We start from the raw sequence: 27839 nt of genomic DNA, 5'->3' as shown, positions 1-27839 counted from the left end.
AGGGCTTATTTTAGAGGAATCTTACACAGTAAGGGGAGGGCTTATTTTCGGGATAGGTCTTATTATCGGGGAAACACGGTATATAATAACTACTAAGTGTTGTGTTCAGAGCTGTTCTTTTCTTTCCTTGTAAATTTTCTTTTGTTCTCTTCCGTGCACTTTTTACTTTGTTCTTTTTTGGCCCTTCCTCCCCCAAGAAAGTACAATTAGGGGGCAGCTAGGTGGTGCAGTGAATAGAGCACCAGCCCTGGAGTCAGGTGGACCTGAGTTGAAAACCAGCCTCAGACACTTGACACACAGCTGTGTGACCTTGGGCAAGTCACTTAACCCCAATTACCTTGCCTTCCCCCCTCCAAAAAAAAAAAAAGAAGGTTCAATTAAGCATGGACACACACACAGGAACATGCATACACATACATATACTTATATGTTTATAATCATATATATAGAGATATATAGACATATATATACAGACATTCATACGCATCTATGCAAAAACATACTATACTAATTTGTCCTCTGTTACTCTGAGGGTGGATTACCTATTCCTTCATAAATCTGAGTCTTTCTATAGTTTTCTTAAGTTCACCAGCTCGTCATTTCCTATACCACAGCAATAGTCCATCCTTATACTGTCTAGTTATTTTAAGTAATCTAAAACAATATTGATTAGAATGGATGACATATAGTGTAAGTTTCCCTATTTTTCTCTTGTGATTAAATGTATTTTAGCTTTAGCTTTGCCTGAGATCATGATTACCATCCCTGCTTTTTTTTTCTTAATAAATTCTACTCCTGACCTTTATTTTATGTTTGTGTGTATCTGTTATTTCGTTTCCCTCCTGACTCCTCTACTTCTACCCACCTTTCCCATTAATCTAAACACCCTTCTGTTACACCCTCCCCCATCTTACTCCCTCCCCCTCCCCTCTAGAAATTCCTCCCCTCTCCTCTCCCCGCTTTTTATCCCCTTACCTTTTTATTTCTTTCAGAATTTAGAAGACTTTTATACCCTTCTATCCTCTTAAACCCATTCCCAATGAAAATCGGATTCCAGAACTACCAGCCCTCCTCCCCCATCTAATTCCTCAGTGTCAGTTCTTTCTTTAGAGCATCATTTGTATAAAATTATTGCTTTCTACCTGTTCCTAAAGTTTTATTTTTTTAAATCATATCATATTCGGTCTACCACAATACCCAATTACTAGTAAGAATCTTAAACATTTTACATTCTCTCATATAAAAGGTAAACAGTCTGTCCTTATTGAGTCCCTGGTAATTAGTCTTTGAGATGTACCTTATATTTCTCTTGGATCTTATATGTCAAATCTATTAAGTTCAAGGTTTGTTTTTTTAATGAAATCCTGAAAGTCTGACAATTCATTAAATGTTTTTTTTTTTTATTCAGGATTATGCTTAATGTTTTTTTTACCTCAACCCCAGTTCTTTTGCTCTTGGATATAATCGTGTTCCAAGACCTGTGGTCTTTTAGTGTAGCCTCGACTGTGTAATTCTAACTGTGGCACCACCATATTTAAATTGTTTCTTTTTTTATGTTGTTGCTCATAATATTTCATCCTTGAGCTGGGGATTTCGGAATTTTACCTGTTGGTTTTCCTCATAGAATGTCTTTCAGGTGGTGATCAGTGGATATTCTAAGCCTTAGGGCTTGGAATATGTAGTAGTTTTATGTAAACATTTTTCATTTTTCTCCTGACCAGTTGTAAAATTTATCGTTTGAGTTTTACCATTAATTTTTTAGTCTATGTTGATTTTTAAATGTTTAAAACCTTTCCAATTAAAATTCTACTGTGGTTCTGGGTTCCAAAAGGGCTTTGCAAGATTGGCAACCAGGTGATTAAAATTTTTCTGACAGCAGTAATTTCTGTAACCCTGTATAGAATCATGGAGGGATTACATCTTGTATTGGTGGAAGGAGTACATACTTGGATGAAATCACAGGTCTTTTATTGTAGGATTTTTAAAAATAAATTGTAATGAAAATATAGCTATTACTGCCATTAAAAATTGAAAACCAAGAATTATCTATATAAAACGTAAATGTTGTGACACTTGGAGTCATGGTAAGGATTGCTAGGATTGCTAAGAACTGAATGAAAAAGTATAGATCAAGAGGTTTAAAATGATAGGTAGCTGCTAATTTCTAGTTTGAACTCATGTACCTCTGCATAGTGGTCAAATCCAAAAGTAGTCATTAATGGTTAATAGTCATTAATGGTGAACTTAGAAGGCAGTCTTTAAGAGAGTGCCCCAGGTATTAATTTTTGGTTCTGTGCTATCGAATATTTTTATTACGTCTGGGGATAGACTTTTCCTGGAATATTTATCAGGTTTTCAAATGATGAGACAAAGCTAGGATGGCTAGATTGCAAATTGAATGAATGACAAGATTATGTCTTTCTAGATAGGACATTGAGCTGAAAATAAGATGACATTTAATGTTATACTTCCATTTTGGTTTAAAAAATTAGCTTAAAAATTTTTTTAATTAGCTTTCCTCTTTGGAAAGCTATCATTTCATCTTTATAAAAAAAAAAGATCTGGGGGATTTAGTAGATTGCAAGTTCAATATTAGTCAATGGTGTGATAGAGAATAGTGGAAAGAATTCTGGATTTGGAGTCAGAGGATTGAAATTCAAATCTCACCTCAGCCATTTGCTACCTGTGTGACTATGCAAGACACTTAATCTTTACAGGTTTCATTTTCTCATTTTTAAAAAGGTTGAACTAGCTGATCTTCCAGGTATCTTCCAGGTCTATGTCTATAATCCTCAGTATGGAATTAGTGAGGCAATGTGTAGATAGCTTCTTTAAACAAGAAAGTAGGAAATATTTGTTACTTCAAAATCGTTTACTTTAAAATATGAAATCTTTGATTTTGTCATTTCTGGAGCTCTTAGTTTTGCTGCAGGGGATATCAATCCTGAGAGGAAATAATATGCTCTCTAAAGACCATATTGCTACAAACGGTACTGTAGAGAATCCTAAAATTTTCTTTATTCCTTTTGAGGCAGTTTGGTTGTTAAAGTGAGTAAGCTGGAATTGGAACCCTACATTATTACTTCTGCTTTATATCAGGACATGTTCTTACTAGGAAAATTATTTGGATTTTCTGTAAACATTTATACTTCTCATTTGGAACTTATTGAGTAGGTTGTAAACATTTCATAGTCTAGTGGAAAAAACTTTATATACTTGGAGTCAGCCCAGGTTAACTGGCCTTTTTTCTCTACCAAAGGCCTGCTGCCTACCTCTAATAGGTATTAGAACCATTCTTTTGTCCACATGAGATGAAACTGAGATTGTCCATCAAACAATGCTAATTCAGATACCTAGGATCTTGGCTTTTTTAGTTGAATGATGGTTAAAATGATTTGTTCCTTGCAAATCTAAAGTGGATTTGAGAATAAATGTGGTGATACAGGCGAACTGCTTTAAATGCTAAATATAAAATTATTATATTTTATAAGGGAGTTGTGTACCCACTTAATAACAGTTTTGTGAATTGAGAGGTACTGATTTTGTTAGTTTTTGTATCAGTGTACTTTATAATAGCATATCAGAAGGTCATAATAGTGTAATATCTTTATTTTTAAAGTCAGGCAAAAGCTTTTTTAAATAAGTTAAACTTTTAAAAAATTCCAAGTGTAAACACCAAAAAACCAAAAATGTCCTTTTCCATATACAAAGTAGGACAAATGAAAATGGTGTATGAAATTGAGAGTCCCTATTAGTATACAGTATTTTTTCATATGTATGTGGGCTGGAACTTCATTGTGTTGTCAGAATCAGATAATTTGAAGCATTATTGTTCATTATTTATAAAATTTCCTTTTGGCTCCCACAGTGGAATTGCGTTTACTAATTTTAATTTGCAAGATTGCTAAAAAGTTAATTTCTATTGTTTGGTTGTTTCAGTCGTATCCGACTCTTGCTAAAACCCCATTTGGGATTTTCTTAACAAAGTACTAATGTGGTTTTGTCATTTCCTTCTCCAGCTCATTTTACAGATAAGAGAACTGAGGTAAATGTTAAATGACTTGCCCAGGACACACAGCTAGTAAGTGTCTAAGGCCACATTCGAACTCAGGTCTGCTGACTCCAGATCTGGTGCTCTATATAGTGTACTACCTAGCTGCCCAGTGAATAAAATTTTCTAAAGAAAACTGATGTCAGTCTTGGTAAACTTAATTATATTCGTATGTGTCAGGCTGATCAGATGTAGTGCCAGTGAACAAACCATATAACGCCAGAGCTAGTAATTTACTGGAAATGATGTATTCTATTTTTGATTGTGTGCATTAATGGGAGAGCAGCATTAGGGACATTATAAAATAGTAGATATGTACTCTGTCCTGTCAGGAACATAGTTCAGGAAAGGCCAACTTATTCTTGTCTATCTAACCTGTCTTTCTATCCCTTGTAGCTCTTAATTTCTCTCATAATAGTTTTTTTTTTTTTTTAAGATTTCTGCTTTTCTTCAGGAACATTGAAGCAATCAAAATATCAGATTTGGGAGGCAGAATGTTTTCCTATCTTGGCGTGAGGAATGACCTTGGTTTGGCATTTAGTAGTTAAGGATCTAGGTCAACCTTCTCAATTCTACAGTTGAGGAAACTGAGGCCTAGGGAGTTTGTGACTTGTCTCACATAGTAAGTTTCCGAGTGGGGATTAGAACCTAAGTCCTCTTACTCCAGAACTAGTGCTCTAAGCATGGTCATCATGAAGACCAGTGGAATACACAGAGCTTCGGGCAGATAGGGCACATTGGTTTTTATATCTCTACCTTTTAGTGCAATGCCTGTCACTAAGTGAGCATATATGCAAGGTTATTGTGATGAACAAATAGAAGGCATGTAAAGTATTGTATAAAGTGCTGATTTTATATAGTAGCTGTTGTCACTTATCTGTGAATAATAACTCAAATTTATATAGACTTTTTCCTAGAAGCAGTTCTGAAGTAGGCAATACAGTTATCATCTCCATTTTACAGATAGAAGTGAGACCCCATTAGGTTAAGGAGTCTGTTTATCACATCTCCCACACAAGGAGTGTTTTTATCCACTGTACGATGTCTGCCTCTCAGAGTGTTTAGGGCTACTTAAATGATGGAACTAATGCCAGGTTTTGGTTTTGTACGAATTTATCCCTTTCTCTTGACACTAAAGTTATTAATTATTCCAGGTAGATGACATTAGTTTTTCTTTTCTCCTCAGTGGGAGAAAGGAAGTTGATCTAAGAGGTTCATATTAAAGGGAAATAGAGAAAATCATGGGGCTGTGTATGGCAGGGGCTTTGGAACTCAGCTGCATAGTAAGGAAGAGACTTCAGATCCTAGTATATCAGAGAATATGTTGTAAATATTAATGTAGGTATGATAATAATTCAGTATCTAGAAGTCTTTTATCTAGCAGTCTCAGCTATCTGAGAAAAAGGAAGTATCCTTTACTACTTCACTAGCAGATCGGTGATCTCAGTCAATGGATATTAGGCATCTACTACAGGCCAAGCACTGTGGTAAGTGCCGGGGATACAGAAAAAGACAGTCCCTACCCTGGAAGAGCTCACAGTCTAATGGGGGAGATCAGATAATACACCAACAGCTAGAATCTCTATGTCAGTGGTAGCATGAGGAAGTAGCAATTATCCGATAGATTATGCCTTAGCCTGAAGAATTTAAGATCCTTGTGGTTGTCAAAAACATCCTACACAAGAATGTGCAAGTGCAGGAAGATTTCAATGGTCTGTTCTTTCTGTAAATATGAAAAAAACTGTCAGAATGGATCTTAAATAACAATCCCAAGTTTAAAAAACCTTTTGCATTTACTTTTACATTTACTAAGTGGCTACAATAAGGAAGGCATTGTACTTAGGTAGCAGAGGATGCACAGCCAAAAATAAAACGGTCCCTTTGGGAGCAGGGTTGTGTGTGAAACCATGTATTTATATAAGAAAGTAAATACAAAGTGACATTTTTGAAAGCCCACACTAACCCCAGGGATGATCAGAAAAAGCCTCTCGTGTAAGAGGTAACACTGGAGCTGAGCTTTTAAGAGAGCCCAGTATTCCATAAAACAGAGGTGAGAAGGGGGAGCATTCCAGACCTGGCAGACACATTACACACATCTCATACACACAGAGACATGACAAAGGCTGGGAGGTAGGGCATGAGAACTGTGTTCAGAAAACAGGTTTTGGTGGATTGTAAAGTGTAAAGATCAGATACAGCTTTTTGAGCAAGGGAAAACTTTTTTTTTTTTTATAAATGCTTGCAGTTTAATTTTTTTTCTTAAATCTGATCTTCAATTTCATTGGTATATGAAGCTCCTGGTGAGGAAAATCCCTGGACAAGTGCAGAAAATGTTCTGCAGATGCCTTGGGCACTGAAAGGATGTGACTTTAACCATGGTCACACAGCTAAGCTTGTCAAAGGGAGGACCTATGTCTTCCTGACTGAACTGACTTGCTATCCACTTTGAAATGCTGCTTTTTGGTTTCAATACTTTTTTCTAATATTAATTATTATTTTCATCTAAACTTGTTAAAAATGTAGAATATGATATTTGTTTTCTTTAATATTTCTTGCTTTATGGAGTCATTGAGTTCTTTTTGTTTTTAAGGAGTCTGCTACTTGGATAAGGTTTTCAAGTTTCTGTTCAAAGCTGTGTCTTACCTCTAGGGCCTAGCACAGGACCTGCATTGACCTGTTATTTCAGTTGTGACTAACTCTTCATGACTCCATTTTGGGTTTTCCTGGCAAAGATACTGGAGTGGTTTGCCATTTCTCTAGCTTATTTTACAAATGAAGGAACTGAGGCAAACAGAGTGATGTGAGTCCCCCAGGGTCACACAGCTAGTAAGTGTGAGGCCACATTTGAACTCAGTAAAATGAGTCTTCCTGACTTCAGGCCTGGCACTCTATCTATGATGACACCTACTTTTCAGGCCTCCTCCCCAATTGATATGCTTTCACTAAGTATTTGTTGAACAAATTGATTATTATATATAGTGTTAGGTGGTAGTCACATTTACAATGAGATTTAAAAGACTGGGTTTTTAATAGTATAGAGATAATTTTTAGCTGTTCATTGTACTTTAACCTCCATACCTTCTGTCATTCTGTTTGACTCTCAAAGTCCAGATTCTGTTAATGACAAATTTGGTGGGAAGAGAAAACAGTATGTGTGTAATCCAAAGACTATTGAGACAAGTTAAAGAGATAAAGGTATACATACAATCTGTCTTGTAAATCAGTGTCTTCTACTGTACCCCTTTGTCTTTTCAGTTATCCTATATTTAAATAAAACCAGTTGGTCCATCTAACTACCAACCCTAAGACCACTTATTTTCTTCTAGTTGAAAGCTTTCTGACTGGGGAAAATTCTTTTTTTCCTTGGTCATTGTTAATCCTTACCTCCTCTCTGCTTCCTGTTTATCCTCCTGAGTTGCACAACCCTTTGCTGTTCCCTTGAAACTCGTGTTCCACTGAATGTTACTATTAAAACTCATTGAATTTACACAATACCATCTTTAGGTGGCTCTGTCTGTGAAGCTGAAGTTTGTTGTTAGTCTTTGTAGGTTACTGCAATTAAGAATCTTTGTTGCTAGGAGGCTTTTACTTCTCACCAGCTGTAGGAATAACAAAAGCTTTGCTGCTTATGCCCTAGGGGAATGAAGTAAAAGATAATCAATCTGATATCTTCCAAAACAAATCTTCTCGGCAAACATCTATTAGTGCTATAGCTAATTTATAGGTACTATTTCTAAACCTGAGTTACTTAATTGATTTGCAGGGGAGTATAGTTGACACTTGCAAAATAATATCTATTTTATTATGGAATGATGACATGTTTACAGTGATCCAAGCTTCATTGTTTAATTGGGAGAAACTTGCATCCAAACTGATCATAAGGGGAAGTTATGTCAATGGCACATTAACACTCCACATGACAAACTGTAGTGAAAAAAGATGTACTAGCCATTCCATTGTCTGATAAACAAAGAATTAGACTAGATCGTTGCTAAGGTTTGAATTCAGCAACCAGCTTTAAAATTCTATGATTATACTCTTTCTAATCTGGGTCTGGGAAAAGTGTAAAATTGTGCCCAAGGCATGTAATTTACTAAACCTAATTTTATTTGTAGGGGAGACAGATGAGATGCTTACACAAAACAGCTGTGCAAAGTGGAGCTGGAGGAGCCTTATTTGTGGTAAGTCATTTCCTAGATTATTTCTTAGAAATGGAAAGGCAAACATTTGAAAACTTGGGTGGAACCCATAGCATTCATTAATTACTCCCAAGGTTTTTAGACACACAGTACATTGGTTTACACTGACCATTTATCCTTATTGCCATTAAGATAACTGCCTAAAGGACCACTGCTCACTAGGTACAGCTCTAGTTGGATTACCTTCTATGACTTCTGGCTGTGGTTTATCTTAGCATAGGAATGTCTCTAGTCCAGTGGTCACGTGATTTTTTGGAGTTGGTTCTCGCGGCGGATAGACATGTTTTATAACAAAGAGGTCTTTTGTCTTTACATCATAATTGGCACCCCCTCCACAAGATATCCCTGTTTATTATGAATACTATTTTACATTGATAAATTTTATTTGGCATTCAGAAAGACTATAATCCTTTTCCCTGAGCAAGGGGCTTTATTTAAGAATTCATAAAAGTATTTACATATACAATTTATGTTTAATTTAGAGGTTATTATAATCAGTGTATTTTTATTATTCTTGGACTGTTAATAGATGAAAAATATTTCAGAGCTTTATGACAGCAAATTTACATGGATTGCCACGCACCCCACCCCCCAAATTATTTCCATTTAAATAAAAACTGATTAATATTACAGATGAGCTGATATTTGTAAAGCATTTAGCACAGTGCCTGGCACGTAATAGTCACTTAATAAATGTTTCATTCCTTCTTTGAAAGTTTGAAATCTTTGAAAGTTGGTATCTTGAGGAATTATTAGGGTGTTCTATTCTCCATCCAAAAAATATATAGAGTAGTAGTTCTGTTTAAATGCTAATCTCAATGTGATAATGGTTTCCTGTTGATAAGCAATTTCTTGGACATTATTGAAGCGGATGTACTGTGTAGTTTGTTTTTTAAGAGAAAGAATAAAGCCAGTTAGTGTTAAGCTAATTGTTGTTTGTGGCTAGTATTTGGGGAGAGAAGATATACTTTCACTTCCCCTATAGAGTTTATGCAGTGCATTGAGCATTGGCCCTGGAGTCAGGAAGGACCTGAGTTCAAAGGTGGCCTCAGACACTTCACTGGCACTGGTTGTGTGACCTTGGGCAAGTCACTTAACCCTGGTTGCCAAAAAAAAAAAGTTTATAAACAGGGTAATCCTGTATGATTAATATAATATCTAATGAAGTACCCAAATATTTTAACATTGCATTTTTTTCAATTCATTTTTAAATGCTGTCAGGATCCTCATTTATAGCAATTTCCAGACAGGTTTTAAGTATGTAGTTACTTAACTGCATTAGTCAAAGAATTGGACAAAAAAATGAAATAGATTGAGAAAAGTCAATGTGAGCATTTAAACTCCACATATTGTTTTGTCCTTTATTCTCAAAGAGGACCATGACATCAGGACAATGACTTGCAAGTGTATTGGATTTGAGTGAGGGAGAGCTGTGTAAAGTCACCACCCTCACTTTCTCCTCCAGAGCCATCTAGGTCCAGGGCAAGGTCAGGGTGACTGGAGACTAGACATGTCTGAGATACCATCTGGCTTCTTAACATTTTACAATTCAGTGGTCAAACCCAGTATTCTGTTTGTAATTGTAGGACAAAAGGGGGAAGGAAGATTCCTTTTTTTTTAATTTTTTTTGTGGGAGGACATGATAGCTTTCCATGGCCTCTACTTTTTAAAAGTTAAGAATCTACTCCAAAAAATCCCTAGGTTTCCTTAATCATTCACTACAAACCTCTACTATTATATGAATTAATCTAAATTATTTCTAAACCTACTTATATTTAAGCCTTTTATCACTTCTTTGCATAATTTCATAAATTTATTCATCATTACTGTACTTTAATGTAGAAAGTACTAATTTATGTCTCAACTGATATTTTTACATATCAAGGATACAGTGCTTATTGATGCTCATTGTAGTAATTCCAAAACACATGATCAGATTCTGATGTACTTTCTGATTAAGGCAGGGATTAGGTTTTTTTTTGTTTGTTTTATATTCATGTTTTGAGGGCTTAGCAGTTTCTGGCACATAGTAAAGTGGTATAATAAATGCTTGTTGACTTGATTGACAAATTAAGTTATATTCACGATAATTTCATATTAGCACTAGATGTACTTTATAATACTCAAATATTTTGAAGACCCTATTTCCCAACTATTCTGTGTTGTAGTTTCTTTTATTTATCCTAAGATGAATTCTCAAAATGTCTTTCTTTCCTTCCTTCCTTCCTTCCTTCCTTCCTTCCTTCCTTCCTTTGCTTTTTGGAGGGGGGGGAATGCTGGGCAATTGTGGTTAAGTGACTTGCCCAAGGTCACATGGCTAGCTAGTGAGTGTTAAGTGTTTGAGGCCACATTTGAACTCAGATCCTCCTGACTCCAGGGCCGGTGCTCTGTTCACTGCGCCACCTAGCTGCCCCAAGTCTCAAAATTTCAAGGGAATGTTTGTATGTTTACAGAATTTGGGAAGGGGAAATCCATGTTTAACCTATCATATTTATCTCTGTATTTCTAGAATTGAGCCCCAATTTTTCGGTCAGTCTTCATAAGGAATCCCTTTCATCCTAATCAAATGCACAGTTTGCCATTGTCATTGCTGTATAAGCTAATTGAAATATACTAACAGCAGAAGATTAGCTGTCATGTTCAGCTATAATTATATTGTGTTCAAAAACATTAATTCAACAAACATTTGTTGAATATAGAATTATATATAGAGATGTACTTGATATGCTGTGTGCTGGAGAAAATTATTATAGAGTAAGACATGGTTCTTGGCCTTCATAGAGCTTAGTCTAGTAGAATAAGAAAATGAAGTAAGAAATAGATAGGTACTGACTGGAGTGTTGTATGGATTTAAAGAAATGTCCAATTTAAGGATAGTAATCTCTATGAAAGTTCTATTTAGATATTTTAATGTGGAGATGACCCTGGGTTCTCAAAGGGATTATGCTAAGTGGAACACAAAGTCTAGCAAGTTCTTCAATGTTAGGAAGGCTGGCTTACTTTGAGTATGGGTCTTATTGTCCAAAGACTAGCCTAGCTAAGTTTTTAAAAGCTCGTAAGTAGAAGCTTGACTAGTTAGGTGATATTTTTTTTTTAGCATAGCAGTTCATTTAACTGAAGTATGGAGCATTTGAAAGTTGCATTGGTGAATAAAAAGGGTATTGAAGAACACACCATCAGTAGATGTGTAAAAGCTGATTTTTAAAATATTATTGCTTCTACAAGGACTTTAAAAACCATGAAATACTCTTGGGAAAATTACATTTTAAGCAATTTGCTTTAAATTATTTTTTTTCCTTTTTATATAGCATAGAGATACTCCTGAAAATAACCCAGATACTCCATTTGATTTCACACCAGAAAACTATAAGGTATGCATAAATTACATCATGTTTAATATAGAAAACATTGACTCATTTGGATATGACAGGTGCTTTTTTCTTTTATACAGAGGATAGAAGCAATTGTAAAGAATTACCCAGAGGGACATAAAGCAGCAGCTGTGCTTCCAGTACTGGACTTAGCCCAAAGGCAGAATGGATGGTTGCCCATCTCTGCCATGAACAAGGTATCTAATACAATTTTGTTGCTTTATTTTATAATGAGTAGTACGATTTAAATAGTAGCTTTTAATGAAAAATTCTTATGTGATGTAAAAGTTAGTGTCCAATTGTAAGAAAAATTTCTTTTATAGTCTAGATGTTTCCCATTGGACAGTTTTATTTGTATTTATACTGGTCTCATAGAAAATGTCAGGAGCCTTGAAAAGATGCGTTTTTTTGCACTAATAGGAAGGGAATAGTGATGATAGCATTCCTATTGCAATTATATAATGGCAGAAAAGTTACATAATGTAGTGAAAAGATACATAGACCAAGGTTCCACAGAAGTTATAAACTATATTCACATGATAATAGTTCTTTGAAGAAAGAAATGTAGTTAAGTGTAATAACTGGAGTGCAGCTAGGTAGCACAGTGGGTACCTAGATAGAGTACTAGGCCTGGAGTCAGGAAGATGAGTCTTCCTGAATTCAAATCTGGCTTCAGACAATTACTAGCTATGTGATTCTGGGCAACTCACTCTACCCTGTTTGCCTCAGTTTCCTCATCAGTAAAATGAACTGGAGAAGGATACGGTAAATGACTTAAGTATCTTTGCCAAGAATATCCCAAATGGGGTAACAAAGATTTAGACAAAGCTGAAGAGCAGCAGTAAGTACTGGACACAGGATAAAAATAAATAATAAAATTGTATCTTACAGTATGAAAGAAAATGTGAAAATACTGTCTTGTCTTATTTTGAATCAAGGTTTCTGATTGTATCACCACTTCACAATTAGTGATTTTAATTTGAGAATTGAGCCAGAAATATGTAGACACGATGGTAGCCATAGAAGAGACACTACTGGGGGAGAAAAAGGAGCATTTTTTTTTTGTATTTTTAAATAGAAAATAAGTCACAGTATTTGAAAGCATATTTTAATAATAGGTCCAAGAGAACTGCAAAAGTGAGATTATTTGTGTTTTTTTGCTTTGGGTCACTTGCTTCCATAACTAACCCTCACACACTTTTAGCTATGACCAGAGTGGTAACTTTTGAATCAGATGTACACACACACAAGATTGATGAATAAACCTATCTTATCATATATAATTCAAGGTCAGGAAATCTCTATTTGAGTATATTTTTTTCAGTATCTTTGATATTGGAAAGTTCATCATTTTCACCTCAAGTGTCTTGGTAGAGCCCCACCATCATAATAGGGTATAGAATGTTTGGGGTTGAATCATAAAACTTTATAGACTAAATTAATAATATTAGATTGCTTACCAGAAAATAGCTGGATTAGTTTTTGAGATGAGTAAACTACAATAAAAAGCCATCTCATTTTGTACAAGATAGAGATGTTTTGCATTATTGTAGTAAAAAGTACAGAACAATAAAAGGGCATTCTTTTAAAACTAAAAGAAGACAGATAATAAGAATATTCTTGGATTCAAGGTACATTTAGAATGAGAATGTTAAGTAGTAAAGAGATAGTGGGTGTATTCTCTCATATCTGAGTTAGAATTCTCTCCTCTCATAAAGAATTATTAGGCTCCATTGAAAAAGTTGTTAAAGGTTTTATTTTTACTAGTAACATATATGTAGCAATTGCCTCATAAATAAAGAAGCAAGCTCAGAGAAATGAAGTTATTTGCTTATGCAAGAATTGAAAATCAGGTCTTCTGACTCTTAGATTCAGAATTCTTCACTGTGCTATGATTTAAATGGAACAATTAAACAACAACACTAATGATTGCTTCAGATACTGTAGTTGAATTCTTGCTGTTCAGATTAAATAGTGAGTAAATAAGTCAACATGTATTTAGTTCAGTGGACTACAAAGAAAAAGCAAATCATTACCTTCTCTCAAGGAGCTTACTTACCTCTGTATAAGGGGAGAAATCATCTATATAAATATGTAAAAGAGTAAATGGGAGATAACGTCAGAGAAGGTCCTTCAGCCTAGGGAGGGATTTTGGGTGGTCAGGAGAGGCCTCCTGCAGACTGTGACCTTTGAGCTGAGTCTAGGAAAGTAGGATCTAGAAGGAAGCAAGAGAAGCTCAGAGGTCATTCTAGGCAGGGAGGATCATAGTGTAGAAATGGGACACAGTGTGAGTGAAGAGCAGAAGGTAGGTTAGTACAACTGGGTTGTGGAGTTCTGTGGAGGAGAGTAGTTAGTAGGAAGAACCAGGTTGTGAGGGGAGCTTTAAAAGCCAAACAACAGAGTTTAAATTTGATATAAGAAGTACTAAAGAGCCACTCCAGTTTGAACAATGACAATCAGATCTGTACTTAGGAAAATCTGTTTGGCAGCTGTGTGATGGATGGGTTCATTGTCAGGAGTGGGGAGAGATTTGAATTAGGGAAGACTTACTAAGCTAGAGGAGAGGTTCAGGTGAGATATGAGGGCCTAAATTAAGGTGATAGCTATGTGAATAGAGAAAAGGAGACAGGCAGAAGATGATAGAAGATTTGGCAACTGACTAGATATGTGAAGTGAATGAGACTGACAGGAGGATAACACTGAGGTTGCAAACTTGAGTTAACTGAAATGATGGTAGTACCAACAACAGCGATAGAAGTTTAGAAGAGAGATAGGTTTTGGGAAAAAGACGAGTTCTGTTTTGGGCATACTGATTGAGATCTTAGATTGTGCATAGAGATAATTGTACCCACAGGAGCTGATAAAATCAAGTGACTGGAGTATATATAGGGGGAAAAAGGCCTGAAACAGAGACTTGGGTAGGAAGGAGAACCAGGAGAGAATATTTGTGGGGATAAAGGTAGTCAATAGCTAGCACTTAAAGGATAGCCATTAAGTGGCGAGGTCAAATTTAAACTCAGTTCTTCCTGATTAGGTTCACTCCACTGTATCACCTTGCTGCTCTCAAATGCTGCAGAGAGGTCAAAGATAATGAACCAAACTTTAAACATGAGAGATACAAATATTAAGAGTAAACAATGATTTAAAAATTGAGAAATGAAACTATGAATCCTACTTTGGGGCATAGTCAGGTCTATTTGGAAAATTTTTTTCTAATTCATTAACAGTTGACCAGTTTTTCTTTTTTTTGTCAACATTAGGCCAAATTTGTCCTTTCAGAACTTTCTGGTTTCTAGAAAACTAAGCCAGTTCTAAAACCAAGGACTTTTGGACATACCCTCAAAGCACTAATTTATGATCAATAAATATTTTGTTAATTTTTCTCAAAATGATCTTGTGTTCTAGGTTGCTGAAATTTTACAAGTACCTCCAATGAGAGTATATGAAGTAGCAACTTTTTATACAATGTATAATCGAAAGCCAGTTGGAAAGTATCACATTCAAGTCTGCACTACTACACCCTGTATGCTTCGAGATTCTGATAGCATATTGGAGGCCATTCAAAAAAAGCTTGGTATGGGACTGATTTTATTTGCACCATTAAAAAAAAGAAAAAACTTGTTTTGGAGGGGTTTGACATAGAAAAACCTGATTTCTTCTTTGGCATTCAGCTTAATTTGCTATAAAAATGTACATTATATTTTTGTGCAACTAAAGTATAAAAATTGAAACTAAAACGAACCCAAGAATACAGATTTCATAGGAACACTAGAGAGTATTCTACCAGGCCTCTATTTCCACCAAGTTACCTTCTTAATGTTTATTTTCCTTCATCTCAGCCCCATTTTTGCCGCCTTCTCAGCCTCAAAACCTTTTCCCCTTCTAAACATTCCAGAAAATACTATTTTATCATGTTCTCAGTAGTGTTACCCAAGGATTCATTGAACAAATGAAATGTGTATTTCAGTAGGCATTGGAATGCTTCAGTGAGAGAAATCTTAAAATGTTACAGCAATGGCACATGTTCTATAAAGTGACCAATACATAAATTCATTTGTAACTCATAAATTTGCCCTCCTGGTTATCCCTGCTACCTGACTCCTCAGTCTCATTTACTGAATAATAATCCATGTCACATCCACTCTAAATATCCCCTAAGTCTCTGCCTTAGGCCCTTATATGGATGAAGAAACTGATACGCAGAAAAGTTCTATCTTATACTACATCTAGTTGGTTGGCAAAGATGGTTGATTTTACTTCTTCCACTTCCATTCCTTCCTCTTTACTCAAACCATGACCACCCTAATTATTTCTTACCTAGGTTCTTCATAGAACTGCAGAAACAGCCTTATATAACTACACAGATTTGACCATATCACTCCCCTAATCAAAAAACTTTACATTTCATTTAAGATACTGCAAATAATCTAGATAACTTTTAAACTATTTTTCCCACATTATTTCCTTTTATGTACTTTGCAAGTGATTTATATTCTTCAGCATCTTTATATACATACTGGCCATTCCCCTCACTCACATTCTCCCCATATCTCAAAGAATGTCACAGTTAGAAAGGACTTGAGAGACCATAACATCCCGGTGAGAAGAATTCAGTACCTTCTGAGGCAGCCCACTTTGTATTTGTAAAACTCTAATTATCGGAACTTTTTCCCTTTTCATCAAACCTAAATTCACCTCTGTCAATCTTTACCCAAATGTACTCCACCATGCTTTCCCTATTTTTGTGTCTGTACTTACTCATATTTGTATTTTCTTAACATATCAAATGCTACTCATCCACCTTCCTTCCAAATACTCATTCTTCTTTCGAAAAAGATATATACTTAGCCTTATTATAGTCATGGTTCTTATTCTACCAAGTTTCAGTGATGTTTTAGAAGTCAGATTTAACTTCCTGAAAATCTAATTCATCTCATTAGTTACACTTTGTGTTTTTATTTTATTTATTGGGGGGGGGCAATTGGGGTTAAGTGACTTGCCCAAAGTCACATGGCTAGTAAGTGTGTCAAGTGTCTAAGGTCAAATTAGAACTCAGGTCCTCCTGACTTCAGGGCTGGTGCTCTATTCATTGAGCCACCTAGCCAACCCCTACCTGATGTGTTTTCATATCGACATCTGATTACTGCTTTATTGGATTGTTTCCCTTGTGAATAAGCATTCATTTTTATTGCTATTCACACTATATTTTAGCTCCTCCCTCTGTTTCTGGCTTAGTAAATACATATTGGATCTTTTCTCCTTTTGCCTTTCGTTTTAATTAATAACCTTTTAAATGACATCTGCAAGACTCCAGTCAAATACATTCTTAGCAGACCTTGTTTGGCACACCCATTGCTGACCTTAGGCCAGTTATTTCTTATTTTAAGCTGAGTCTAGAAATTCACATCCCATTATTGGACACCATCTTCTTAATCAGAGCTTTATTTCCCAAATGTGCCTCTCTTCTGAAGCTTTTGCACAGTAATGAAAATATCTTCAGTGCTCCTGAGGACTTTTCTTGTTCAGGACTTGTTACTTTTTGGTAATGCTTTCTAGGTTCTTGCTCGAAGAATCATTTTATTCCTCCATGAATTACCAGAAGTGAATAGTAGTTTTCCAGTTTGACAAGTCTTGGGAGTATCTCTAATCTATACCAGCCTGGAAGCTGTCTTAGCTAGGTCTCCTGAAGAATTCTCCTTACATACTTCCCTCTCATGTCATGTCTTACTAACATCTCCTGTTCTTCTCTTCCTCTATTCTTCTTTAAGCTCTTCAAAATTGTCTTTCTTGCCCCTCTAACTTATTGAATCTCCCCTTCCACTTCTTAAATTCATTCTTCAACCTTACCAATTATGTCTGCTTATCCTTTTAGCTCCATTTTTCTCCTATTGCCCTCTCGCTGAAGTTACAGAATTCTACCTCTTGAAATCCTTTTCATCCTTCCCAAAATGCAGTTTAGGTGCCCCCTTCATCTGGCTTTTCCCTGATCTTCATCAAACCCTGCCCCTCAGCTGAAAATGATCCCTCTTTAAATTTTTGTAGTACTCTTGTCTAGACTGTTTCCTTTATCCATATCATATTCTACATTGCATCATATTCATTTCTATTCCAATCTTAATCCACCTATTAAAAGCAAGTTCCTTGAGTACAGTGACTGGAGTTTGTTTTTTTGCCTTCCTTGACTCAGTGTTGTAGTAACGGTGGGTGCTTAATAAATGTTTGCTGAATTGAACTTAATTAAAACTTAACCTTTTCTTTTTAAGACTTAGAATGTTTTGAAATGCTCTGTACTCAATATTCAAAATTGGCCAAATCCCAGAAGGTAGATTTTTGTGTTAAAATATGACTTTAGTAATAATCATTTCTTTTTTTAGGTATTAAGGTTGGAGAAACTACACCTGACAAGCTTTTCACACTAATAGAAGTAGAATGTTTAGGGGCCTGTGTAAACGCACCGATGGTACAAATAAATGATAATTACTACGTGAGTATTTCACTTTCATTAAGTTTAGAATTATGTGGGATAGGGGTGGCTAGGTGGCGCAGTAAGAGCGCCAGTCCGGAGTGGGGAGGATCCAGGATCGGTTTAGGCCTCAGATACTTAACACCCACACAAAAAAACTGGCTGTGTAACCTTGGGCAAGTTACTTAATAACCCCAATTGCTTTAAAAAAAAAAAAAGAATTATGTGGGATAGTCTCTTGAATGCTTTTAAATAAATGGTTTTGATTTCCTGTGTTTTCCCTACTTTGTCTAGTCAGGAGAAATGATTAGTTATTACCTCCTTTTCTAAGTTCATCCTTAAGACATGTTCATGTTAGTAACTTGTAGTAGAAGTGAGTTTTTTTCCATACCCATGCAAACATTTGAAATACTTAAAAGATGTCAGTTATGAAACACTGTTTTCATATTCTTAGCATGTGCCAGTTCACAGTAATGATAATGTTTTATTCTGTTGAGAACATTAGCATTTTAATCATTGGGCAAAAAAGTAAAATGACTAGTAATTTAAAAAGACAAAAATAATCCTTAGTCTGCCATAGTATATTATAAAGTTGCATTTTCATAGAAGAATTTTCTTTTTCATGTGAGGATTAAGCTTTTATGAAACAGATTTATCCAGACAAGTTTATCGTGTAATAGTTTATTTCAAAAATTTTCATTTGTAATATTTGAAAGATTTCATTGTCTTAGCCTTTTCTTTTCAACATAATTGCTGTGCCCTAGTGATCATAACCCCTCTTTTAGACATATATCTGATAGAACTTTTTCTGTTATAGCTTACATCAAATTCTGCTTTGGTACTTTAATACATCACTTTAGGACTGCATGGATGTGTAATTTCACTGTTATGGAATTCTTATATATAATATTTTGTAGTTTGTAAACTGTAAAGTGCTATGTATATGCTAGTGTTAGTTAACTAGATCCTCATGTCAGTAGGGATGGGTGTGTGGGTGACATGGTCAAGACTTATACTTCAGGAAACTCACATTGGGAACTGAATGGATTGTAGTTATGATAGACTTGAGGAAGGGAGACGAATTAGAACAGGAGTTCTTAATCTGAGCCCTATCAACTTGTTGTCTAAAATATTTTGATAACTATTTCAGTAAAATTGGCTTTCTTTGTGATCTTTTGTATGTTAGGCATTTACACATGACTCTAAGGATTCCATCATTAGGCTGCAGAAGAGTTCATGATAGGAAAAAAGTTAAGAACCCCAAAATTAAAAGGTTATTTCAGTCATCCAGATGACACAGGATCAGGGCCTGCCTGTACTAGGGTCGTAGCTTTGTAGATAGAAAGAATGGGCCATATGAAAGTAGAAATGACAAGATTTGGAAATAGATTGGATATTTAAAGTGTGAGTGAGGAATCAAGGATGACCTCAAGGCTGCAAAGAGGAGAATAGTACTGTCTTCAGTAGTAATAGGATATCTGATAAGAGGGGAAAGTTTTGGGGGAAGAGATTTATATGTTTAGTTTGAGATGCCTATGGAACATCCAGTTCAAGATGCCCAAAAGGCATTAGTGATGTGGAACTAGTGCCTCAGGTGAGACTAGTGCTAGATATATAGCTCTAGGAATCATCTGTGTAGATATAATAATTGAACCTATGGGAGCTGGTGATCATCAAAACTGAGATAGAAAGTAAAGAAGGAAAAGAAAAAAAGCCTTGAGGGACATCCAGGGTTAATGGACAGAACTTTAAAGTACATTCAGCAAAAGGCAATGAGGAATGGTCAGAAAGGTAGATAAATCAGGATAGAGAAGTGTCAGGAAAGCCTAAAGAGCAGCTTACGTTCTACTGTGGGGAAGAGGGGAATAGCATGTAATGCAAAGTAATTACAAGCAAAAGATAGTTCAGGATAATGAGGAAAGACCTTGTGGAGAAGGAGCACCTGAGCCATGCTTTAAAGAAACCCAGGGTTCTTTGAGGTGGAGATGAGTATCCTAGACTTAGGATACCACTTGTGCAAATGAACAGAAAGGAGATTAATTTCACATTCAGAGAACAGCTAGCAGACCAATTTGACTGGGAGAGGAGAGTTTGTAAAGGGTAGTAGTATGAAAGAAGATGAGGAAAGTAGTTGGGAGACAAATTGTGGAGGAATTCAAATGCTGGGCTGAGGCTTCTGTCTTTTATCCTAGAGGCACTAGGGAGTTACTGAGGTTTTGAGTGAATTGATTAGGAACAGCCATGACATGGTCAAATCTGTGCTTTAAGAATATGAATTTGGCAACTGTAAAGGATTAATTGTACAGGTGATGAGGGCTTGAATTAGGACAGAAGCTATGTGAATAAAGAGAAGCGATCACAGCATCATAGATTTAATGTTACATAGACCTTAAGGTCATCTAGCTGGCCACCTTTTCTTCCCCCTCCCACCCCCCCATTTTAGAGGTGAGGAAACGAGGCCCATATTAGTTAACTGACATATGTAGGGTCATACACACTTTGTAACAAGATTGAATATGGGGGCTGAAGAAAAGTGAAAGAACCAAGGATGACTCCAAGGTTTTGAAAATGAGTGACTGAAAGGATAGTATAGCTATCAACAGAAATAGGGAAATTTAAAGGATTTAGAGAATTTTAATCAGTTCTGTTTTGGATATGTTGATTTTAAGTGTCCGTGGGTCTTCAAGTTAGAGATGTTAGGTTGTTGGTAATGAGATTAGAATTCAAAAAAGAGATTCACGCCAGTATAGATTCTGATAATCATCTTTGTATGGATGGTTATAACTAAATCCATGAGAGCTGTTGAGAGATCATCAAAGAAGAGAGCCCAGAAGAGCATCTTGGGGCATGGTTGGCCAGGAAGGAGAGAAGAGATAGAAAACACATTTAAGTAAAGGAGGTTTAGAGTAATACTGATGATTGTATCATATCATCTGCAAGAAGAGATAAACTAATTCCTTCTACTTTTTCTTCTCTTGTTGCTATTGCTATGATTTCCAGTATAATATTGGTGAAAGTGGGCACCCTTCTTTCACAGCCTGATTTTTACTGAGAAGGCTTCTAGATTAACCTCATTATAAATATTACTTGTTCATTGGTTTTAGGTAAATGCTTCTTATCCATTTATGCCTATACTTTCAAGTGTTTTTAATAGAAATGAGTATTGTATTTTATCAAATGCTTTTTCTGCATCTCTTGATGTTATCATGAGTTTTGTTACTTTTATTGTTGATACAATCAATTATGTTAATAGTTTTCCTTATGTTAAACCATCCCTATCTTCCTGGTATGAATCCCATTTGGTCATAATGTATAAAATCTTTGTAATATATTTATTGAGGATTTTTGCATCCATATTAATAAAATTGGCAGATGATTCTTCCTCTTTTTACTTTTCCTGGTTTAGGTATCAATATAATATGTTTTCTTTTTTTGCAATTTGCAATTTTCTGTCAGAAATTTTTTTAATTTTTGAAGTTTATTCCACCCAAAAAGTTGTTTACCTCTAACAGGCTAGAGAGGCAGCATGCCATACTGGATAAAGAACTCACTTAAGAATCAGCAAAGCATTAAGTCCCACCCTTAGACACAAACACAAAGTCACTTAATCTTTCAGTGCTTCCAGCAGTCTTTTAAGATTACACAGAGCAGGGGGCTATTATCTTCATTAATAGTGGGAGTTTTCTCATCAGGACTGACATCAGTGATGTCAAATAAGAATCCCTGTTGTCCTTACATCAACTTAGTTCTAAAATGTAATGTTACCTATGTTTTACTGTATTGCTAACTATTTCCCAATTACATTTTAATCTGGTTCAGGCTGTACTAAGTAGAGTGGTGACAACCTCTGGTCTGTAACGGTGAAATCCCAGGTGCAGTCTAGGGAAAAAAACCATAAAAACAAAGAAAATTTTCCTGAAATGGACATGCTTGGTGGTTAAACTCTTGGAACTGCCAAGAATATTTTAAATAATTTGAATTTGAGCAGTGTCTTCATTTCAAATATGATATCTCTGATAATGGCATGTAATAGGTCACATTTACATCCCTACAGTCACCCTACAATTGTAGAAGAGGAAGAAACAGGCTCAAAGAAGTGTTCTCTTGACTACCTTCAGTTCTTTATCATGTACTGTGCTGCCTACCTGCCCCCTCACGTACACTAGATCCAAGTGAATGGAAGTGTTCTCTGCCATCCCAAAAGAAAAAAACCTTAACTGTTATCTGACCAAAAAAAGTATTTAAAAACTTGGGGGTCATGGGGGATATGAACCTGCAGCCTCAAGGCCACATGTACACAGCCTTTTGACTGAATCCAAACTTTACAGAACAAATCCCCTTAATGAAAGGATTTGTTCTGTAAAACTTGGACTCAGTCAAAAGGACCTAGAAGGCCACATGTGGCCTTGAGGCTGCAGGTTCCTCGCCCCTGGTTTATGTAGTATATAAAAATCGCATGTTTAACAACGTAAAATAATTTTAAATCTTTTATATTTTGTTCATAGGAAGATTTGACACCTAAGGATATTGAAGAGATAATTGATGAGCTGAAAGCTGGCAATGTTCCAAAACCTGGACCAAGGTATGTTTGTATTTATATAACACAAATTTAAATGTTTACATGTCTTTAAAGGAGACATCTGTTCTTTCAGTTTAGAAGTGTTGGAAGTGACTTCAGAGGTCATTTAGTCCAACTTTGTCCCTAAAGCAGGAATCCTTACTACAGTTAACATCCCTATCAGATTAAACCTCTCCTTGAAAACAGTGATAGGAAATTATCTCATACATTAAACCCATATAAAGTTATTTTGATCCAAAATATGCTTATTATCTTCTGCCACTAGAAGCAACACAAAATATCTAACTTGCTTCTTTCTACATGGAAGCACTCCAAACATCTGTCATGTTTCCCCTAAAGTCTTCTAATTTTTTCTTTGCTGGGCTAAGCACCTCTAGATTTTTTTCCTCACGTACCACAATTACCACACCTTCTAGCGGTAGTACTTCCTCACCACTCTTTTATGGGTGTTTAGAATATGACACACTCCAAATATGGCCTCAGATCCATAACTTACTAAATTCTTCATTGTTCTGCATAACTATTATTATGTTCCTTGAGCTGAATATACTAATCCTTCTATGAACTTTAGGTTACTTTTTTACTTTATCAGCTACTTCAAACTTAGCTCTGCTGAATTTGAGATCTACTAGAATTCTCATTTTTTTTCCCCTTGTGGAAGTGCCATTAAGTAAATAAATCTTCCATTTTATACTACTACTACTACCATCACTACTATCAAGTTTCTGTGCATTAAAGCCATTTTCCTAGATCTTTTTTACTTCAGATTCTGCTAATGTTTTTATCCCACCTTTGTCTCATCATTTTTAATGAGGGTTTTTTCCTTGTCTTTAAAAATGGTGAATGATAAGCTAAGGCATACCAATTACATAGTTCTGTGGCATTCCACAAGAAAATCTTCCTTTGGGTTGACAGCAGTTCATTCATCAATGTTCTTCAAGTTTTGTTGCTCAAAGAACTATCTATAAATCCACCAAGTTATATAGTCTAGATTTATCTTACCCAAGGGACCACCAAATGCCTTGCTAAAAATCAAGATATGTATATCCTGTGTCTGTCAGGTCTGATAGCACCACCAAAAAAAGGGCACAGTTCCATGTGACATGTTCTTAGGAAAAAAGAAGTGTTTCATAGGAACCAATATGCATTCATTAATTGCTCACAACATTTTTTTAATATCAGTTTTAATTTTTATTTAATATTGTAAAATAAATTTTCAACATTCATTTTTACAAAATTTTCAGTTGCAGATTTTTCTCCTTCCTTCCCCTTCCCAAAATGGTAAACAGTTTGACATAGGTTATATATGTGCAATCATGTAAAGTGTATTTCCATATTAGTCATGTTGTGAATGAAGATCAAAAGGAAAAAAATAGCTAAAATTGTATGTATGCACTTTGATCTGCCTTCAGACTCCATTCTTTCATTCATAGTTGATCATCATAGAGTTGCTGTTACTGTCATACAGTGTTTTCCTGGTTCTGCTCATTTTACTTTGTATCAGTTCATTTTGTATCATTTTACTTTGTATCAGTCTTTCCAGGTTTTTCTGAAATCCACCTGCTCCTCAGTTTTTAAATTTTTAATTGGCTTTTTTTTTTTTTAAGCAATCGTGGTTAAGTAACTTGCTCAAGATTACACGGCCAGTTATTTCTGGGTGTGGTGCTGAGTATCTGAGCCCGGGATTCGATCTCCAGGTCATCTGGACACTGGAGCCAGTGTTCTTACTCACTGAGCCACCTGGCCGCCCCTAAGCAATTGGGGTTAAGGTAACTTGCTCAAGGTTACACAGCCAGGTGTTTCTGGGTGTGGTGCTGAGTATCTGAGCCCGGGATTCGATCTCCAAGTCATCCTGACACTGGAGCCGGTGTTCTTACTCACTGTGCTACCTGGCCGCCCTTTAATTGGCTTTTTAATGCCAAGGGTCTGCATCATTTGTACTAGTCTGTATACTCTTGGACTTGTCTTTTTTATTTGAAAACTGAGACACTATTTACCTGTCTCTATGGTCTTTTGGCACTTTTCCTCTTCTTGATTCCCCAAAGTTAAATCTTTCCATAGGATCACATCTAAATTCAATACTTTGTGATGTTATTTACCAGAATCTGGAGACTTGGTAGTGTGCTGTCATTACTACTACTTCACCCTTGTTGGGTTTTATTTCCTTTCCTTTTTTTGTTTTTGAATTTTAGAACCATTCTCCTTGATGCAAAGTTACTGAGTATGATTCCCTTTTCATCTATTAATGTTATATACTAATTGGCTCAAACTGTGGGCCTGACCCATTTTTCCTTTTCTTATTATTATGAACAGGAAAAATAAGTCTCAGCTTCTTCTAGACTATTTAGCTTTTATGATAATGCTCTGATAATTATGTCCTGCATTTGTATTTATCTTTGATGATAAGTGTGATTTCTTTCATTTTTTTTGTAGATGTCATTTTAAAACATCATTTCAGATATCTCCCTGTTTAGGCATATTCGTGTCTTTAATTGTTCCCCTCTTTTGAATAATAATTCTTGAGATTTTTTTTTTTCATTTTGTTGTGATCTCTCTATGCTCCCTTTCACTATAATAAACTGCTATGGAAATCTTCAGCTGCCATATTATACCATCATATTTTCATTATTCCATAACCCTAAAAATAAGGGACTAAAGTACAATAATTCAGTATCTTCTTCCTTTTTTTTTTTTATCTCTGCCAACCTTTGTGTTAATTGCATTTGTATACAGTGCCCTTGGAGACTAGATTGAGGTCAAAAAGTGGTACCTTAGATCTTGTCGACTAGGAATGGATCTGAGCCTCTGACTTAAAATGGAGACTTTACAAAAGAATTTGTTAACCATGCCTTCTTGCATTCTATTTGGGAGACCCCATCCATTATTTATAAGGTAGAGATTGTTTCATTTAGCATATTGTTTGGTGACATAGCTCCCACTAATGAACTCTGTTTTTGAAGTTTAATGGAACATATTAAGAATAATCTCAGCATGTCTAAATTTTTTTAAACCTTATAAAATTGGGGCATCTTTTCAATTCCTTTTAAAAGTTTTAGAAGTTAAACTTCACAGTTACAATGACCAAGTTTTTTCTCTAAGAGATGATAAAATTCACCTCTCTTTCTAATCCTTTGCAGAGGTGTGGGAGACTTAAATGCTATGTTGTTATGTTGCTTAATTTTGAACTGCTTGGGTTTTTTTTTTTCTTTACAAGGTGTAAGGGTTGGAATTTGGAAATGAAGATAATATACAAACAAGAGAATAGTAAAATTAAAGTTTTTTGCTGTCTATTTTTAGTCATTTCTGAATTCCTTATAGTACATCCCATTTAGTGATTGACAATACTGCAAAGTCCCTTTTCAATTATTTATTGATTATGGTAATGACATGAAGAGAAATGAAATCCAGGTACAAAAATCTCCAACCTTCAATTTCTCTCAAATCTTTTATCAGTACTAAATAACAAGATTCAGTAGCTTTGGTTAACACCCAACTTTTCTTTGTCTGCATTACTTCTGGAATTTTTTTTTAAGTTTTTGGTAATCAAGAAATAAGTAAATACAAATGAAGTTTGGTGAAAATGCGTTCTTTTAGTCCAAGACCACCTCTGAATTGACCAACATTCACAAATGTTTGGAGTTTCTATTGTCGATGGAAGTGTTTCAGAAAGCAAAAAGCACTCATTGCCTCTCATGTTAGAAGTGGTGGGTTCAGATCTTGCCTCTGATGTTTGCTACATAATAGGATCTTGGACAATTCCTGGGCTTCAGTTCCCTTATCTATAAAATGAGAGGGTTGGATTAGATGACCTAAAAGATCTCTTCTTTCTCTAAATGTATGATCTTTTGATTTAGTGTTTATTAATAAATTAATAAACTCACAATAGAAATAGAAAAGCATGACTTCCATTTTGATTTAGGTACCTTTAAATCATATATTTGAGCCCCTGTTATGTGAAGAATACTAAAGTTAATTCTGAGATTTGTCATATTTTATACTGAGTGGTGTTCTAAAACATCAAAGTGCTCACTGTGGTTAGCTTTTATAAGATTATTAGATAATAGATTAGGGAGTAGATTTTTTAAATCCCATTTAAATTTTTCCTCATTGAATCTAATGAAGTTATATGGCTTGACAATCTTGTTTTATAAGGCAAGAAAAGGGGAATTACAGAAAAGAACTAAGACCCTATCACATCACCTTTTTATATTAAAAATAAAATTAGTGCTACTACAGTAGTATTAAAGGATTGGCAATTAGGGGATTTGGATGTGAAATGCTATTTTTTATAATTTTCTGGTCCTCCAAAGGCCAAGTTTGAGAGTTTGGATGTGTTAAAGTATCAGTGGGGGATCAAATTCCTTTGCTTTTGGAATTGTAAAGAAAATAGATGGCATTTTAATCATGTACATTAGGGAAATAATCAATTTCATACAGCATTTAATGTGGGAAAATCCTAGCATGAACTGAAGAAATTATGTTTATTATCCACTTGGAACTTCAGTTATTTTCTGCTGTATTGAGATTCTGCATTGAGATTCAGATCCTTGGTTTAGACATTTTCATCTTTTCTGTTAACAAATATGTTGCACTAAAGAACTGATAAAATCCGTATCTGAAAAGGTCACTATTTGTCTAAGTGGAATAGAGGTATAAAATCAACTAACAGGAAGTACTTTAGAAAACCAAAACACTAAAATTAGATACCAGTGTTGCCTTCCCCTGTGAAAGTATCATTAAGAGAGCTAGTTTATAAAAAGCGGAAAGCTGCACAGATAGTGACAGTGTATGATTTAGTAAACCTAGGAGTGAGGGAAGAAAAGGAGGAGAGGAGGGAGGAAAGTTAGAAATGGGTTAGGAACGACGGAATGAGCCAGTATCCATGAACATTTTCTGAGTGAAGGCAGGATAAATTATCAGTCAGAAAATAGCTGGGATCTGTTAATGGATATGATACAGTGTTGAGATTGGGAAGATGATTTTAGGAGCAAAAAGCTGAAGATAGAGTAAGACAGGTTGTTACCTCTACTGCAACAGTGTTTCTATACATAGATCTTTATCAAAATATTAAGCTCTTTGAGAGCAGGAATTGTTCTATTCTTTGTATCCTCTCAGGGCCTAGCCCTTGTAGGTGATACATCAGATAATTTTGTATTGATCACTTTAGAACCTGCAG

At 35.3% G+C, this 27839-nt stretch overlaps 1 protein-coding gene across 1 annotated transcript in view; it reads left to right on the top strand.

Moving 5' to 3' along the window:
• Positions 1 to 27839, top strand: part of NDUFV2 (NADH:ubiquinone oxidoreductase core subunit V2) — a 41336-nt gene that overhangs the window by 11866 nt on the left and 1631 nt on the right. The window contains exons 2-7 of the mRNA XM_069099661.1: positions 8167 to 8232; positions 11559 to 11621; positions 11702 to 11818; positions 15027 to 15195; positions 17996 to 18105; positions 22590 to 22666. Of these exons, the coding sequence (XP_068955762.1) occupies positions 8167 to 8232; positions 11559 to 11621; positions 11702 to 11818; positions 15027 to 15195; positions 17996 to 18105; positions 22590 to 22666 (602 nt within the window). The remainder of the gene's footprint in view (positions 1 to 8166; positions 8233 to 11558; positions 11622 to 11701; positions 11819 to 15026; positions 15196 to 17995; positions 18106 to 22589; positions 22667 to 27839) is intronic.

This window comes from Petaurus breviceps, unplaced genomic scaffold, assembly GCF_028583685.1.
Source record: "Petaurus breviceps papuanus isolate PSGF00001 unplaced genomic scaffold, PetGlider_PUasm1.0 38, whole genome shotgun sequence".
In the NCBI taxonomy this organism is placed as follows: domain Eukaryota; kingdom Metazoa; phylum Chordata; class Mammalia; order Diprotodontia; family Petauridae; genus Petaurus; species Petaurus breviceps.
This window is presented reverse-complemented; position numbering and strand designations above follow the sequence as displayed.